This window comes from Panthera onca, chromosome C2 (genome assembly GCF_046562875.1).
Source record: "Panthera onca isolate mPanOnc1 chromosome C2, mPanOnc1 haplotype 2, whole genome shotgun sequence".
In the NCBI taxonomy this organism is placed as follows: domain Eukaryota; kingdom Metazoa; phylum Chordata; class Mammalia; order Carnivora; family Felidae; genus Panthera; species Panthera onca.
The window spans coordinates 67,652,297-67,669,330 of NC_138347.1; the positions used below are offsets into that span (position 1 = coordinate 67,652,297).

The following is a 17,034-nucleotide window of genomic DNA, read 5'->3' on the forward strand; positions in this document are numbered from 1 at the left end:
ACTTTGTATATGTAACTAAGGTACTGACTTTAAGATGGTGAGATAATCCTGAATTACCCAGGTGGGCCCAATTTAATCACATGAGTCAGAGCATCTTTCCCAGGCTGGGTTAGAGGGATGAGATGTAAGAAGGAGAAATCCAAAGGTTGAGACAGACTTAACACATCATTGCTAGCTTTGAAGATGGAGAAGGGGCCGTGACGCAAGGAATGTGGGTGGCCTCTAGAATCTGCAACTGGCCCTCAGCTGAAAGCCAGCAAGGAAATGGAGATCTCAGTCATAAAACCACAAGGAACTAAATTCTGCTGACAAATAGACGTGGAAGCAGTCATGATCCATCCACAGAGACACAACTTACTGATAACCAGTAGGAATTTCTCCAAAAATGGAGCTTCCTCCTAATCCAATATTAATCTGTTTCTCAGAGGAGACAGCCCTCTAGCTAAATAATTTGGCATCAGAAGTCTTTTCCAGTGTTTGTTCGGTAATTATACTTTTTCTATGCCCCAACCGTCCAGATTTACTCTGTTCAGGCTGTTAAATGAATAAAAGGGAAATGCCACAGTTCTTCTAGCTGGTTTCTAATCTCTCTTCTCTTTTTTGATTTGTCAAACAAAGCAGATTAGGCATGAGAAATTGTAACCTTGAATTACTGTCTTTTCCCAATCAGAAGTTACCCTATCAGTTTACCCATTGGGGAGAGAGACTAAAAATAGCTCCTCCTGAAGTTTTACTTCCTCATTTGGGTCTTGTGTGACTGAAATCTGTATGTAATAGAGCCCTAGCAACCAACAGTTTTTACAGTTTGCCTCCCTCCACCAAACCTGGAAGAGTCTCAGCTCTTTCAGGAATGATTTCTTAAAGGGCAAGTGTCTTTTCTGAAATAAATAATTTTAACCACTATTTAGACAGAAACCTTCACAAGACTTAAAAACTGAAAGTTGGTGATATCATTACATCTGGCCTTCAGAATGCTAAATTTGTAATCAAATACACAAGATTAGAATCTGCTTTTTTGTTGTCCACTTTTATTTTAAAATAGAAGCTTTTTTTTTTTTTAAATGGTGATGATTTTGTCATGGGTATGAAAAGACAATATAAATATTCTATGTTAGTCCACAGACATCTGAAAAACTGTATTCAGCTATAAGCATTATTTTTAAAAAAGGAACCTTGACAAAAACAAAACCTAGCCAGATATATAAAGTGTCTAGAAGTTCAGTCAAATAAGAAATAGTTCAAGTAACTGAGGATGCTTAGCCAGAAAGGAAGCTTTGGGAATGGGAAAGGTGTTCCCTTCAAATATCTGAAGAACTGCCATAGAGTACAAATATCATACTTAACTGTGGCTTCAAAGGGCATCTCAGTGCATGATTATAAGAAGATGTAAGGAAATATGACTGAGTTGTAAAAATTAAAAATTTTTTTAATTTATTAAATTTTTAAAATTATATAGAAGATATAAACTTCTTCCTCCCATGTAGGATGAACTGCTACAGGAATTTCCCTCATACAGTAAACTGGAAATCAGACAAAATATGAAACAACTGTTTTCAGACTTTGGACAACAAGCTGTAGAAAATTGTAATCCCTGAAAGAAGGGAAAAGATGAGATGAGCTGTATGATTGCCCCCAAACTACTACTTAAAGTCAGTTTCCAGACTGCTCTGATAAGGAAAGAAAACTACACATATGCCTTGGGAACATAAATGGCCAAATGCTTTACAAAATTACCAACTAAAGTCTAGCAATATATTAAAAGTATGATACATCATGATCAAGTGGGGTTTATTCCAGGAATATAAGATAGGCTCAATATAAAAAAAATCAAGCAATAAAATTCACCATATTGGCAAACCAAAAAGAAAAGCCATGTAATCATGTCAGTGGATACAGATAAGCATTTGGCAAAATTAATACTCATTCATAATTTTCAAAAAGAAAGAAAAACTCTCATAAAAGTAGGAATATAGAGGAACTTCCTCAGCCTGACAAAGGACATATACCAAAACCTTCAGTTAACATCATATTTAATGATAAAAGACTGTTTTCTCCATAAGATCAGGAATGAGGAAAAGATACCACATTTAAATGTATTATATTTATTCAAAATTTTCTTGGAGGTCCTAGCCAGTGCAAAAATCTAGAAAAAGAAAGAAAAGGCATACGTGTTGAAAGGAAGAAGAAAAACTGTCTTTTTTTCAAAAATAGCATGATCATGTTTATAGAAAAGCCCAAGGCATCCATAAAACGCTATTAGAACTAATTGTGTGTAGCTGTCTCAAGATACGAAGTCAATACACAAAATCAAAATCAGTTGTATTTCTACATACTAACAACAAACAAGTTGGACACTGAAAAAAATTTTAAATACCATTTACAGTAGCATCAAATAATATTAAAAGGTTAGGAGTAAATTTTTAAAAATAAGTACAAGACCTGTACACCAAAAACTGAAAAATATTACTACTGACTAAATTAAAGTAGGCCTAAATAATTGGAGAAATATGCCATGTCATGGATCAGAAGAGTAGATATTAGGATATCAGTTTGGCCCAAAGTGATCTGTGGATTCAATGAGATACCAATCAAAATACTGGCAGGCTGTTTAGTGGAAATTAAAAAGCTAATTTTAAAGTTATGTGGAAGTGTGAAAGACATACAATTGCCAAACAATTCTAAAAAACAAGATAAAAATGGACGACTTATACTACCTTATTTCAAGATTTACTATATAGCTATAGTAATCAAGACAGCGTGGTATTAGTGAAAGCACAGACATACCAACCAATGAAACAAGAGGGATAATCAAAAGGTAAACTCATACGGTCAACTGATTTGGACAAAGGAGCTAAGGTAATTCCATGCAGAAAAGGATAGTCTTTTCAACAATGGTTTTGGGACAATTAGATACCCACATGGAAAAATATGAACCTTGACACACACAACATAACTTGCAATGGATCATAGACCTAAAAATAAGAGCTAAAATTAAGAGATTTTTAAAAATCAGAGAAAATCTTTTTGATCTTAGGTTAGGCAAATCTTAGATAGGATACAGTAAGCACAAAGTAAAAATTGGGGGCGCCTGGGTGGATCTGTCAGTTAAGCGTCTGACTTCGGCTCAGGTCATGATCTCATGATTTGTGAGTTCAAGTCCCACGTCGGGCTCTGTCCTGACAGCTCAGAGCCTGGAGCCTGCTTCGGATTCCGTGTCTCCCTCTCTCTCTCTTCCCCTCCCCCACTTGTGCTCTGTCTCTCAAAAATAAATAAATAAATAAATAAATAAATAAATAAATAAATAAAGTAGAAATTGATAAACTGGACTTCATCAAAATTAAAAAACTTTTGCCCTTTTGACTTTGTTAAAAAAATTAAAAGTCAAGCCACAGACTGGGAGAAAATGTTTCCAAATACATATCTGAAAAGAACTTATATACTATATATCCAGAATGTATAATTATAAATTACTACCTAGTAAAGAAGACAATCCATTTAACAAAAGGCTAGGAGCAAAAGACTTGAACACATACTTCATAGAAGAAAATATACAAATAGACAATGAGCACAGTCAGACAGTCACAACATCATTAGTCATTAAGGAAATACAAATTAAAGCTATAATGAGATACCACTACACACTCACTAACATGGCTAAAATTAAAGGTACTGGTAAATATCAAGGGCTGGAGAGGATGTGAAGCAATTGAAACTCTCATGCACTGCTACACAACCCAGAAATCTTAGATATTTACCCGTGAGAAATAAAAACATATGTCTACACAAAGATACATACACAAATGTCCACAGCAGCTGAAATACTGAAAGTCTGGTATCCTAAATTTCCATCAGTTGGTAAATGGATAAACAAATGGTGGTATATTCATACAGTGAAATACTGCTGAGCTATAGAAAGGAACAGACTACTAGTAACATGCAACAACATGTATAAATTCAAAAGAAGTATGCTAGGAGAAAGAGACCAGGCACAAAAAGACCACACGACCACACACTTATGATCATTTGGAATTATGAAATTTTAAAAAAGCAAAACTATTGTGACATTAGCCAGATCAGTGGTTATCAGAGGATGGGATAGGGGAAAATATTGACTGAAAAGGGGCAGGAGGGAACTACTGGGGCTTATATAAATGTTCTATATCTTGGTTATGGTGGTAGTTACTTGACTGCATACATTTGCTAAACTCATAAAAATCTATACAGACAATCACTGGATTTTGTTGTATATTAATTAACCCCCAATAAAGCTGATTATCTTTAAACACACACACACACACACACACACACACCAGAACTGCCAATGCTAGGAAGTGTTAAAACCCATCAAGGGTATTGTTTTACTCCCTAAAGTTCTCTATGGACATCCAGGTTAACAATCCCTGTTGCAAGATTCTGAGTGAGACAAAAGCACTATCACAACAGTTAGCCTAAAGGAATTCATACTCCAAGTTGCATCAGTGGTAAGCCCATATCAGTAGCAACTCAGGCTTTGGGAGATCTAGCCAGCTAGAGATTTCCCATTTAGGCCCATCCGTGCCACATTGTATAATATTGGGTAGTGCCAGCTGACTCAACCATTTAGGCATCAACATATCCAGGATTTCCTTTTATTCCTTCTTCTAAACCTTTACTTTCAGAAAAGGATTGAAAACTTTTCCAATCACTAAATGATTGCTAAAACTAAATGTGTTACCCCTCCCAGTAGTATTTTTATTTTAGTAAAGAGTAGAGCTATATGTGAAAAGTCTATTTCCAATATTAGAACTTAAGACACAGTGAATAAAGGAAAGCATTTGCTTTTTGGATGCAAAAAAACACCTTCTCAGTCCCCCTGAAATTGCATCAAGTAACCATCTTTTCCACGTGTATGGGCACATGATTTCTCTTTGAGTCCTAGGACTGGATTCTCTTCAAACTTTCCCTCGTTTAGTGTCTATAAGGCAATACATTTTCTAAAGTTGTTTTGGTCTCTTTCAGAAACCATCAAAGGGGAGAGAAAAGAGAGCAAACAGACCAACGAAAGGTGAGTCTTGACCTTACAACATTGCTGAAAGAGGTACCATCTCCAGAGAATTTATAACTTGACCATCAGTTGAATCTGAGGCATGCTGCGCCCTTAGCAAACATGCACGAATGAAGAAAGAAAGGAAAATGAGACTAGTCAGGATCTGGAAGGAAATGTTCTACCTATAAATGGATGGCAGGATGTCCAGTACACAATGCTCAAGGGACATGGCAAGCTCAGTCATGGTAAAGTAAAAAATTAACACCAAAGGTGGTCTGTGTGGTGTGTGTGTGCTGTATACGATTCACATGGTAACCTCGGTACCTATCACGATGCCTGGACTAGTGGGAATCCTACATGTATGGAATGAATAAATAAGTGAGGAGAGATAACATGTTCCCTGTAACTTCAGTGTCTTTGCATCTGCTGTGCCGTCTACTTGGAATGTTCTTCTGCCACTTCTTTACTCATTCTTCACATCTTGGTTCGAGCTGCACTTCTAAAAAACCCATTCTTAAACTAGATTATGCTAACCTGTTATAGAATCATATGGATCCCTATGCTTTATCTTCATAACACCAGGCAATACTTACATTTTTGTGCAGTTACATTATTAACGTCTGTGAAGTACACACTTATGGAGGGTACAGACCATAACAGTTAAGCTTATCATTGTGCTGCTAGCACCCAGCTCAGTGCCTGCCATATAGTAGGTGCTCAATAATTTTTTTCTATTATGAAACTATAGTAGCAGATATTTTTTAATTCATAGAAAGTAGCCTTTTTATAATACTAACAATTTTCTATAGTTATAATTTTCATGGCATCTACCGATTTACAGATAATGGGATGTATTCATAACATTTACATGGTAGTGATTTGGTAAATATATAACATGTTGAAAAAGAGTTTCATGGAAAAGTAAATGCTATTCATCAGGGCTTAGTTTCTCTTACATTTGCTTTCAGCTGAGCAGTATTATAAGTTGTTTGATTTTTATTTTTTCATTTATTTGCTTTCTTTCTAGATTTTTTACGTAATCAAATCTAAATAAGCAATCCTAAATATGACACAGGGGAAATGTGTATATCCTTTTCTTTATATTATCTTTTGTCCACATACTAGGGGCTAAAGTAGACAAAATATGATGAAGTGCTTTTTTATTAAGAGTTCAAGTTTTCAGTTGTTTTTAAATTCAATTTATTCAAACTAAAAACAAAAACAGTCCATCCATGTTGTCACAAATGGCAAAATACTCATTCATTTTTATGGCTGAATCGTATCCCATTGTATGTACATTACCACAATTTCTTTATCCATTCATCTATCAGTGGACACTTAGGTTTCCATATCTTGGCTATTGTAGCAAATTTTTTTTTTTTTAATTTTTTTTTTATTTTTTTTATTTTTTAATATATGAAATTTACTGTCAAATTGGTTTCCATACAACACCCAGTGCTCATCCCAAAAGGTGCCCTCCTCAATACCCATCACCCACCCTGCCCTCCCTCCCACCCTGCCCTCCCTCCCACCCCCCATCAACCCTCAGTTTGTTCTCAGTTTTTAACAGTCTCTAATGCTTTGGCTCTCTCCCACTCTAACCTCTTTTTTTTTTTTTCCTTCCCCTCCCCCATGGGTTTCTGTTATGTTTCTCAGGATCCACATAAGAGTGAAACCATATGGTATCTGTCTTTCTCTGTATGGCTTATTTCACTTAGCATCACACTCTCCAGTTCCATCCATGTTGCTACAAAAGGCCATATTTCATTTTTTCTCATTGCCACGTAGTATTCCATTGTGTATATAAACCACAATTGCTTTATCCATTCATCAGTTGATGGACATTTAGGCTCTTTCCATAATTTGGCTATTGTTGAGAGTGCCGCTATAAACATTGGGGTACAGGTGCCCCTATGCATCAGTACTCCTGTATCCCTTGGATAAATTCCTAGTGTAGCAAATATTTTTTGACAGAATGAATGTATGCATGAAGAATGCATAAGGATTCCTGGTGATCAGTTCTTTCACAACATGATGAAATCAGATTATTTGTACTCCATCCTCCCTGAGAAACAGGGCTCTCAAGAATATCAAGGCTCTGGCCACACAGTCATAGGGTCAAAGCAATCCTAAGTCAAACACCTGGTCACAAAGATACAGTCATAACCCCAGGATGCACAGCCCCCAGAGTGCTCAGCATTGACCTAATGCATAAGCTGCTGTGAATCTAGGAATCCTGGATGATGAGCCCAGGTGCTGAGATGTTGCCTGTCCTCACAGACCCAGTTCAGAAATAGCCAGAAGAGCCTACAGAGAGAAGGCAGCAAGGAATCAACACATGGCAGGGGCAGGCCCAGACTAAAATAAAGGGTAGTTAATTGAAGGAAGCATGAACAGCACATCCCCTTCTCTCTCTTCAATAGTTTGTTTCTCCTTATTGCTATTGCAGTGGCCCCCTATGTTTCACCCTGTCATTGAAATCTAGAAAAATAAAATGGCTGTATTGTGAAATCTCACCCAGTTTTTTTTCTTCCTGTTTTTCCAGAGTACCATACCATGTACCTGAGAGATCTGATGAAGCCCAGTGTGTTAACATTTTGAAGACAGCCTCAGGCGACAAAAGTACTACACATTTTTAATTAAAGAATAAAGTCCATATAACTGTCCATTGTTTATATGCCTTTCCCTTCAAGTTTTGGGCTTACCTTTTTCTTGTCTATTAATATTATTATTACCATTAATAATAGTGGAGGTTCCAGGACTCCGTCTGAGAAAGCCACTCTGTAATGCCAGCTCTGCTCCCTACCTCAGGAGCAGAACTTAACTGCTTCTTTTCATTTCAGAGCAAATTTGTGTGCCAAGCTCACCTGACTGGCTCCTGGCTCAGGAATAATGTTTAAGACTAACACCTCCTGTTTCACATTCAGCCTTCTTTTCTTAATTTTATAAATTGTGTTTTATGTAGAACTCCCAATTACTGGAATAATGGCTTTTATCTATGATAATTCTAAGGTAGTGCCTCATTCTATCTTGTATATTTGTGACTGAATAACTACCTCTTCAGTCTTGTGGGAGTTATATATTTTATGGCTTTTATAGTATTGCTATTAATATCTTGAAACATAAGGGGCGCCTGGGTGGCTCAGTCGGTTGGGCGTCCGACTTCGGCTCAGGTCACGATCTCACGGTCCATGAGTTCAAGCCCCGCGTCGGGCTCTGGGCTGATGGCTCAGAGCCTGGAGCCTGCTTCCCATTCTGTGTCTCCCTCTCTCTCTGCCCCTCCCCCGTTCATGCTGTGTCTCTCTCTGTCTCAAAAATAAATAAAACGTTAAAAAAAAAAAAATTTAAAAAAAAAAAAAAAAAGAAAAAAGAAACATAAAGAGATGTGTACTATAATAATGTAATTACTATGCCCTGAGAAAATCACTGCTGAGGAGCTCTTGTCCCTCTGTGAAGATCAGTAGGAAAATGGTGGCTTGGCGTGCTGACAATGATGAGCAGACCAACTCAAAATTTGGAAAATTAAGAACAATGAAGATGGAATCAGCTCTGGATCCTGGATCCACTTCTATCTGGGCCCTTGCTAACCTGAGAAGGATCTGCCTGCGGAACAAGCTATAGATAAGCCTTAGCAGAGAACACTGGGTCAAGCACTGCACGTTGTGAACCTACTTCTCTTCTTGAAAGAAATGACTGAGATGATGGTCCAGGGCAACTATGCAAGAGCCAACTGAGAGATCACAACACTCAAAAGAGAAAAGAAATGAAAGATCTTGACAACAGAGATGCACATGAATGTCCTGTCTGTCCAGTCCTCTGACAAACCTTGGGATTAGCAACAGGTGGACAGTCTGTACAAAAGGACTTAAAACAGACAGCAGCTTTCATGGTGGTTGGTGAGAAGTTTGGATAATAAGTTATTGTGATGTTTCATCTGGCTGCAGGCAGAGCTGGGGAGGAAGAGCTATCATCTTGATAATGGGATAAATGGAAGGAAGCTTAGGACTCTTTCAACTTACTTCTGAGACACAAAGAGCTAGAGTGGAATCAGGAGGACCAAGATGTAAATAATCTAGAGGCCAACTTAGCTGGCAGGTGCCCTAGGGAGAGATCAGCTGGCCAAGAGCAGGGCTGGCAAATTTATATCTGAGGACTGTCTATATGTCATTATAAATGATGGGGAAACTGGGTACACGAGAGGACTATACTAGCCCAGTAGAGATGAGTCAGATGACCCTGGCTCTAAAGCAGCATCACTAAGGGACGAGGCAGCCTCAGTCCAAACCAAGAGAGAACTTTGGGAGGCCCAACCCACAGAAATATTTCTTCTTATTCTACATAAAGGAATCTAGAAGGTTGTAGACAGCTGTACTAGCCATGCTTGTCCTTGTAATATTACCATTTGTGTGTTCTTCCCTGCATTTGCTTCATTAGGCCATAAGCATCTTGTTAGTTTCTAACATGTTTCGTATAGTGAGTTCTTAATAAATTTTTCTTAAATTGATTTAAAAGTCTCCATTTTCTGCTTCTACTTCAATGGTACTACTTAACCTTTGTAGTCTGATATTACTTCCTCTGTCTTCCTAATGTACTTTCTCCCTCTTAATGTCTCTATGGAAGCCTCATTCTCCAGTCACCCTGGCTAATGGCCTCTGACTCATCCCAAACCCTCCTCTTCCCCTTTCCCCAACCATTGTATAAGAAAAGGGGGCTTATATGATTCTATATGTTTATCTCAGTCATGAGACATAAAAAATCAAGTAAGGGAGGTTCTTTCTGAGGACAACTGGGAAGTTTGGAGTTAGGGAAGGGATACTTGGTTTTCAGTTTGTAACTTTTATATTCTGTAATTTTAAATTATGTGCTCATATATACATTAAACAAAATCTTAATGTAAAATATTCCTTAAAATACCCTGATTATAAAATAAATGCATATAACTGTATTGTATATTTGTAAAGTTGCTAAGAAAGTAAATCTTAAAAGTTCTCACTGCAAGAAAAAAAGTTTGTAACTATATGTAGTGATGGATGTTAACAAAACTTATTGTGGCAATCATTTCACAATCTATACATATATCAAACCATTATGTTGTACATCTAAAATTGGTACAATGTTATATGTCTATTATATCTCAACTAAAAATGAATAAATGCATACACACACATATATGTATATTCACTTAGCATATAGCATGCACTTAGTATATATTGCTACATGTGAGAAGACCCAAGGAAATTCTGGGAAAAAACCCTCTAGGTTCTGTGAGGGCAGCAATGTGTCTAATTTCTTTACCAATGAATCCTAGGCACCTAAGAGTACCTCCAAACTATTTGTTCAAAGACTGAATGAAACATTAATGTGCCTCTGGTGAAAACATCCTTCCTCTGTATATTAAATTCTCCAGATTTTCTGTGTTCCAAGTCTGGGGGAAGAAAAGCCAAGAACAGTTAAAAGATGTCATTAAGTATAACACTACTAGTTAACATTACGGGTATTTACCTTGTACCAGGCACTCTTCTAAACTTTTAAACTCATTATCTCATTTATTCCTCACAATGACCCTGTGAGGTATCGGGATATAATGACCATTCTGTTGATGAAGAAACTTAGACATAGAGTGGTCAAAGTAATTAACCCAAGGTCACTAAATTAGTAAGTGGCAGAGCTGGGGGAAGTTTTGCAAAGCATCAGCCCCTCTGCCCCTTTGCTTCTCAGCCATAGAAGAAATACCATTTTGGTTGGTTGAGTGCCTACAGCACATTTTGCACTACACTCCCTCAACCCTCTGAGGTGGTGCCTCCCAAGGATGCATCACTGAGATTTCCAGAAGCCACTCCATCATCTCACAAGACCAGAAGCTGTGGATGATAAGACACATGATATGACCAGCAAAAATGAGTTTTGGGTCAGAAGGAAAGCGAACTACAACTTCTGCCTCCAACTCCTCCACCTCTACCCCTGCCACTTATTCTTTTGTAATCCACCCTCCTCAGTGTTCTCACGGTGTTCTCAGATTTGTTAACCTGGGCTAGAAAGCAAAGAGTCATCTCTGACCACTGCCCTCCAGCCTCTCCCTCAGTACCTACTGCCACCCCACCTTCCTGCCACATTTGGTTATCACAAGACCAGGCAAGTATTCTTATGACTTCAGCACCCACCCCTTCTTTTCTCATTCAGGCCCTTATTTCCTCAATTCAAGAACATGACAATCTCTACTGATCCCAGTCTGTTGTCTCTCTTACCCTGCATTCTGTCCAAAACATTAAAAGAAACAAGGAGATAAATAGTGAAGAAAAGGTCTCCTCACATTTCTTTTCCCTAGCCACACAGAGACAACTATGATCTCCAGGTTCTTATGTATCTTTCCATAGACACACTATGCCTATTTATAAGTGTGTGTGCACACGTGTGTGTGTACATATACATATGTATATATAGTATATATATATATATATATATATATATATAAACATACATACATACACACATGTGTGCGTACATATTTTTCCCCTTATTCAGGCAGATTTGGTTTTATTCATTTATTTTTTTATTTAAAAAAATTTTTTAATGTTTATTCATTTTTGAGAGTGAGAGAGAGAGTGTGAGAGGGGGAGGGGCAGAGAGAGAGGGAGACATAGAATCTGAAGCAGGCTCCGGGCTCCAAGCTGTCAGCACAGCGCCTGACGCAGGGCTTGAACTCGCGGACCGTGAAATCATGACCTGAGCTGGACAACCAACCGGCCGAGCCACCCAGGCACCCCAGATTTGGTTTTATTCTACACCTAAGCAAACAGCCTAAACATAAGACCCTTGCTAAGATGATTAAGAGAGACACCTGTCTTCAGTATAATCCTTCATATTAAAAGCATATTACTATATTGGCTTTCACTCTCACCCATATGCCAGCATTACTGTGGATCTTATAATAAAAGTGAGATCCCATTGGCTTTTACCACATCTGCCTGTTAACTCCAGAAGAAAAAAATGCTTAACAGATATGGAGTCCTGCACTATCTTTAGACACAAATTTTGAGCCTGTTCCAGTTTGAACAAGTTATACCCTAGGTCTGATGAACAACAGTCACCCTGAAATGTATCTCCCATTTATTGCATTTCATTTTTTGTTTCTCTTCTTTAATATTTATTTTGAGAGATAGAGTGAGAGAGAAAGAATGGGGGAAGGGCAGAGAGAGAGGGAGAGAGAGGATCCCAAGCAGGCTCCATGCTGTCAGTGCAGAGCCTGATGCGGGTGTGAAATCATGACCTGAGCCGAAATCAAGAGTCAGGTGCTTAACCAACTGAGCCACCCAGGTGCCCCCATTTTTTATCTTTCTGGATTTACTCCCTCTCTTTGGTGGTACATATCCACCAGTAGCTTTCTGAGAAAGGATATATAGGAAATTAATGATATTTTGTGTATCTAAAATGTCTTTACCCTATTCTCCTCTCCTCTCCCACTTAATTAATCACTTGGCTTGATATGGAATTTTAGATTAGAAGTTTTCATTGTCTCTAGTTTTCAGTGTTGTTCTTGAGAAAGCTATAGAAATTCTGACTCCTTATCCTTTTATGTGGAAGCTTTTAAGATCTTCTCTTTGTATCCAGTGTTCTTAAATTTTGTAATAAAATTCCCATTCATCTACTGTGATTTACACTGAGGTGGCCTTTTCTATCTGGAAATGCATGTCCTTCACTCTAGAGACATTTTCCTGAATTATTTCATTGATTATTTTTTTCCCTTCTATTTCACTAATCTCTCATTCTAGGATATGGATTCCAATGTTGGATCTCCTAGACTGATCCTCCCATTTTATCTTTCTCTCTCCTTTTCCATCTTTTTGTCTTTTGTTTGATTTCTTAAAGATTTCCTCAAGTATAACTTTCAAACTTTTTGCTGTATTCTGCTATCATGTTTAATTTCCAAAAGCTCTTTTCTATTCTCTGAATGTTTCTTTTTGCAAGGAGTCTGTTCTTAATGGTTGCATTATCATCTCTTGACTCTCTGAAAATGTCAGTAATAGGTTATTGTTTAAGTCTTATTTTTCCTCCCTTATCTCTGTGTCCTCCAAGTTGTTTCTTTTTATTTCTTGGTTTTGGTCTATATCATCCATGTTGGAGGATTGCTCAGATGTCTGATGGTGATGTCTGTTCATGATTAAGAGTAAGGAATTAAAAATTTGTTTGGAGGATCTAAGTCTAAGGGTGGGCTTGTTAACTTTACCATTATAGTCAAGGGATCTGGATGGGCATTTATGGGGGAACCATATTTAAATCTTTCCTCTTCAGTTGGTAGTTTTCCTGTATCTTGCTTGGAAGGTGGAAGTCTGGCTGTCAGCACTTTGGGAGTCACGTGAGAGAAAAGAGAAAAGCAATATGTGCACATGTGATAGTGGTGGGGTCTCTGCAGGCTTTATTAAGTATGAATAAATTTATGTAATCTATGTTTTCAGTATGGTAACTCCATCCTCAAATGTGTGAGATATTTCCCAATTCAAACACTTTCTGCTTTACCCTCTCCATAGAACAAGACTCCTGACCTCTGCCAAGATGGGAGAGGGGAGTTGCCCAGTGGTGTGGAGTGGGAAAGGAAAGTGCAGCTCTAACTATCACACAACTTCTACCCAGTCTTCCTTATTTTGGCCCTTATCTTTTCCCTCAAACTTCCCCTCAATTGGTTCTTGGTCCTACCAGTTCCTGAGGCTTTTGATGGTTCTGGAGTATAAACTGGATTGTTTCTTGGGTTTCTGCACTGACAGGTTAGACTTGGCTGTCCTGCCTTATTAAGTTAGTTACCACTCAACCATCTACTTTTCAGATTCCAAACTTGTCTCCTTTCCTATTCTTATACTTTTAAATTTGTCCACTTAAGTTAAAAAATATTTTTCTTTAGTTTTAGTGGAATTTTAGAAGGTAATAAAATTAGAGGTATGTATTTAATCTATCATTGTACCTGGAACTCCACTATTCTAGGACTCTACCATTGAGTGCCTCCAGTCTAACATCCAAAGTCATCAACAATGTGACTTGAAACTAACCCAACTATACCAACCTTATTTTCCCCTCTTCTTTTATTGGAAACCATTGTTTGGAATCTAAATCTGGAAACTGCCAGATTTAGCTACTAATAATTTCTGAAATATAGCCTGTATTATCCAGATTGTTTCCATTTACACTATTCTGTATCTCTGGAATATTTCTTCCCATCTCTTTGTTTACTGGACCCTTTTTTTTTTTTTAACTTTTTAAAGTTTATTTGTTTATTTTGAGAGAAACAGAGAGAGCATGAGAGGGGGAGGGGCAGAGAGGAAGGGAAAGAGAGAATCCCAAGAAGGCTCTGCACTGTCAGAGGCTCCGATGCAGGGCTCGAACCCCACTAACTGTAAATTCATGACCTTAGCCAAAATCAAGAGTCAGACACTTAACTGAGCCACCCAGGTGCCCCTAATGGACTCTTGTTCATCATTAAAACCTGGCTCAAATACCACTATGTCTGTTGGACCACACACCTAACAACTACCCAGGCTGCACAGTAACACCATATCCTTGGATCACAGAATGCCCCTCCCAGCAGTAATTCATTCCTATCTTAAAACTTTCCTTCCTACCAAGCACCATGATTCTGGCCATTGGCCAATATATAGAGGACTTCCAGGTTTCCTAGGGGAAATCCAAGCCACCAAATAGCAAGTGTTATTTTGTTATACACAGCTATAGTCCTAAACATCCTAGTCTGGGTAGTTTCATGTTCTACATGCCAACTTCTACCAACCATCCTAGCTTTGGCTTTTGATCACCCAATTGCCCCTGACCTTGCCATACCACTGAGACCTGACAATCAACTTCTCCTCCCAGGTTAAAATCTTAATTTCCCGCTCTAAGTATGACTTGGATTCACTCCCTAAAAAAGCTGCCTCTGGCCACCCAGGATAATCATCCCTTGAACCATCTCAGCCTTCTGAACCCATTATTTCAAAGCAGTCACACCAGACCAGATCTTCCCAGCCAACAGGAAGCAGGATTACAGAGTCACATGGCCCTACACAGGAGGTAAAAGTGTGTCCCGTACCTACCCCTCAATTTTAGTAAACATCCTCATTAACTTAAATAAAACCTCTCATTTCATGGAATCATATACTTTTAGAGCTTAAAAGAACTCAAACATTCCTTGGCCCTCATGGGAGGTGGAGGTAGATACCACAGGAATTAAGAAGCAGGGTCTGGAGAGATGTGGAAACAGAAAATGAACTCACTCAGAGATGGGTAAGGTGGTGGGAAGGTTAAAGTAGAATAGAAAAGGAAAATTGTCTGTTTACAGCAACATCTCTGAACCGTGCTACCCTTCAAGTTTGCCAACATGTAATAAAACATTTCTAATTTTGTGAGCAGTTATTTTTGTCTGTTCCTTATACATTTCCTAAGAAAATATTTATCTGCAAAGAGTAACTTAACAAGCATTAAGGATAAAAGTCACAGATAATGAATGAAACAGAGAAGAGGAAAGTACCAGTAGTTTTCATTCTTATGAAAAAACACATAAGATTTCCCACTTCTCAAATTATTTCTTATTAAGCTACACATTCGATTACAGTGATTAATAAATTTTCTTTAGTGAATGAGGAAAGGGGAATACATTTTGGTATTCATAGGGCCCTACACCTGTAAAGTCTAAATCAGAATCCCAATGCTGGGGAACCACAGATGCTGTGTCTTGGGACTAGGCTGTCTACTAATACTGTTTTCAGAGGAAACTAAGCACCCCAGCCTTTCTCATCCTGGCACCATTTACATTGTTCCCTATTTACATACACACAAGAGCAAGGTAGTATTTTTTTTTTTACAAACAAGTGTAACATAACAAATATTAGAGTGCTCATTACTTTTTAAATCTCTTATTGTGAAAAGAAGCCCTTTAAAAATATACATGAACTTATTGCAGAAAGTAGCTCTCCACTCTGGCAGTAGTAACAGTTTCCTCCTACTCATTGCATGTGGCAAAGTGGCTTCCTTTCCCGTGATCAGATTGTATAGCATTGTTTCCGAGATTATACACTCTGAACTCCTAGGTTTCCAAAATATGGAGAACACAGAGTAAATATTCACTAAATTTTCCTAACAGTTGATTAGAAATGGGAGAAATGTGGAAACCATCCAGTAGAGCCCTTCCCTTTGAGGTGGCAAACAAGGGCAGAGAGGAGGGGATTCACCCAACATCAAAGAAAGTCAGCACTAGAACTCAGGTTCCTGACCTTCAGGTCATTGCTTTCCACCTCATGGTGCCCTCTGTGCTTCCTGTTAGCTGGAAGGGCTGGGAAATGGGCATCAACAGATTATAATGTAGCAAGAGCGTTGACTTTGGGTCAGATAGACCTGGCACTGCTACAGTTGGCATGCGACCTTGGGGCAAATTACTTGAGCTCTCTGGTCCTAGGTTTCCTTATGTGTAAAATAGGGTTAATAACACCTACCTACTTCATGAAATCAAGCACAATCCAAAAGATATGAGGATTATACAGTTGAAAAGAGAGGGAGAAGGGGAGGAGGGGAGGGATCCAGCAAATAAGCAATTATATAGTTTGTTTCAGTAGGGTGGGGTTGGGGGGTGGTGAGTGAGCATTAGTAGTGAGAGGATGGGAACAGGAAGCCATGATGGAGTAATAGTAGTGGGTGTGGATTCTTTCATGTAACACTTAGCCCAGAAGTCCCTCCACACCTTGCTGAAAGCCAGAAATGCTCCTGCAACTCCTCCTACATCAGCTTTACTTGAAGAAGTTCCTCTCTCAGCATCTCAACCCAGGGACCGAGATGATCCATGCAATCACTTTATATGCATGGGATTTTCCATCCTTACTGCTGAAGCCAAAGTCATCTTTTTAAGATATTTATCTTTGTCAAGATTATTTCCAGACTCAATAATATCTCCTTTCCATCAAGATGGCAGAGAGCTCCGCCCTTACTAAATATAACATAAAATTCTATGCAGTCAGGCTGAGAGAAAAAGGGGTTCT

At 38.3% G+C, this 17,034-nt stretch overlaps 1 protein-coding gene across 4 annotated transcripts in view; it reads left to right on the plus strand.

The window, feature by feature from the left end:
* The window catches only part of CD86 (CD86 molecule), a 67,999-nt gene extending 58,462 nt beyond the window's left edge, over window positions 1-9,537 (plus strand). For 3 of the 4 annotated variants that reach the window (XM_060639812.2, XM_060639814.2, XM_060639811.2), the window contains 2 exons: window positions 4,999-5,044; window positions 7,572-7,692. In XM_060639812.2, the coding sequence (XP_060495795.1) occupies window positions 4,999-5,044; window positions 7,572-7,665 (140 nt within the window). In that variant the 3' untranslated portion in view covers window positions 7,666-7,692. Of the gene's footprint in view, window positions 1-4,998; window positions 5,045-7,571; window positions 7,693-8,482 lie in introns of those variants that run through there. The other variant, XM_060639813.3, reaches the window with a different exon arrangement.
* The last annotated feature ends 7,497 nt before the right edge of the window (window positions 9,538-17,034 follow it).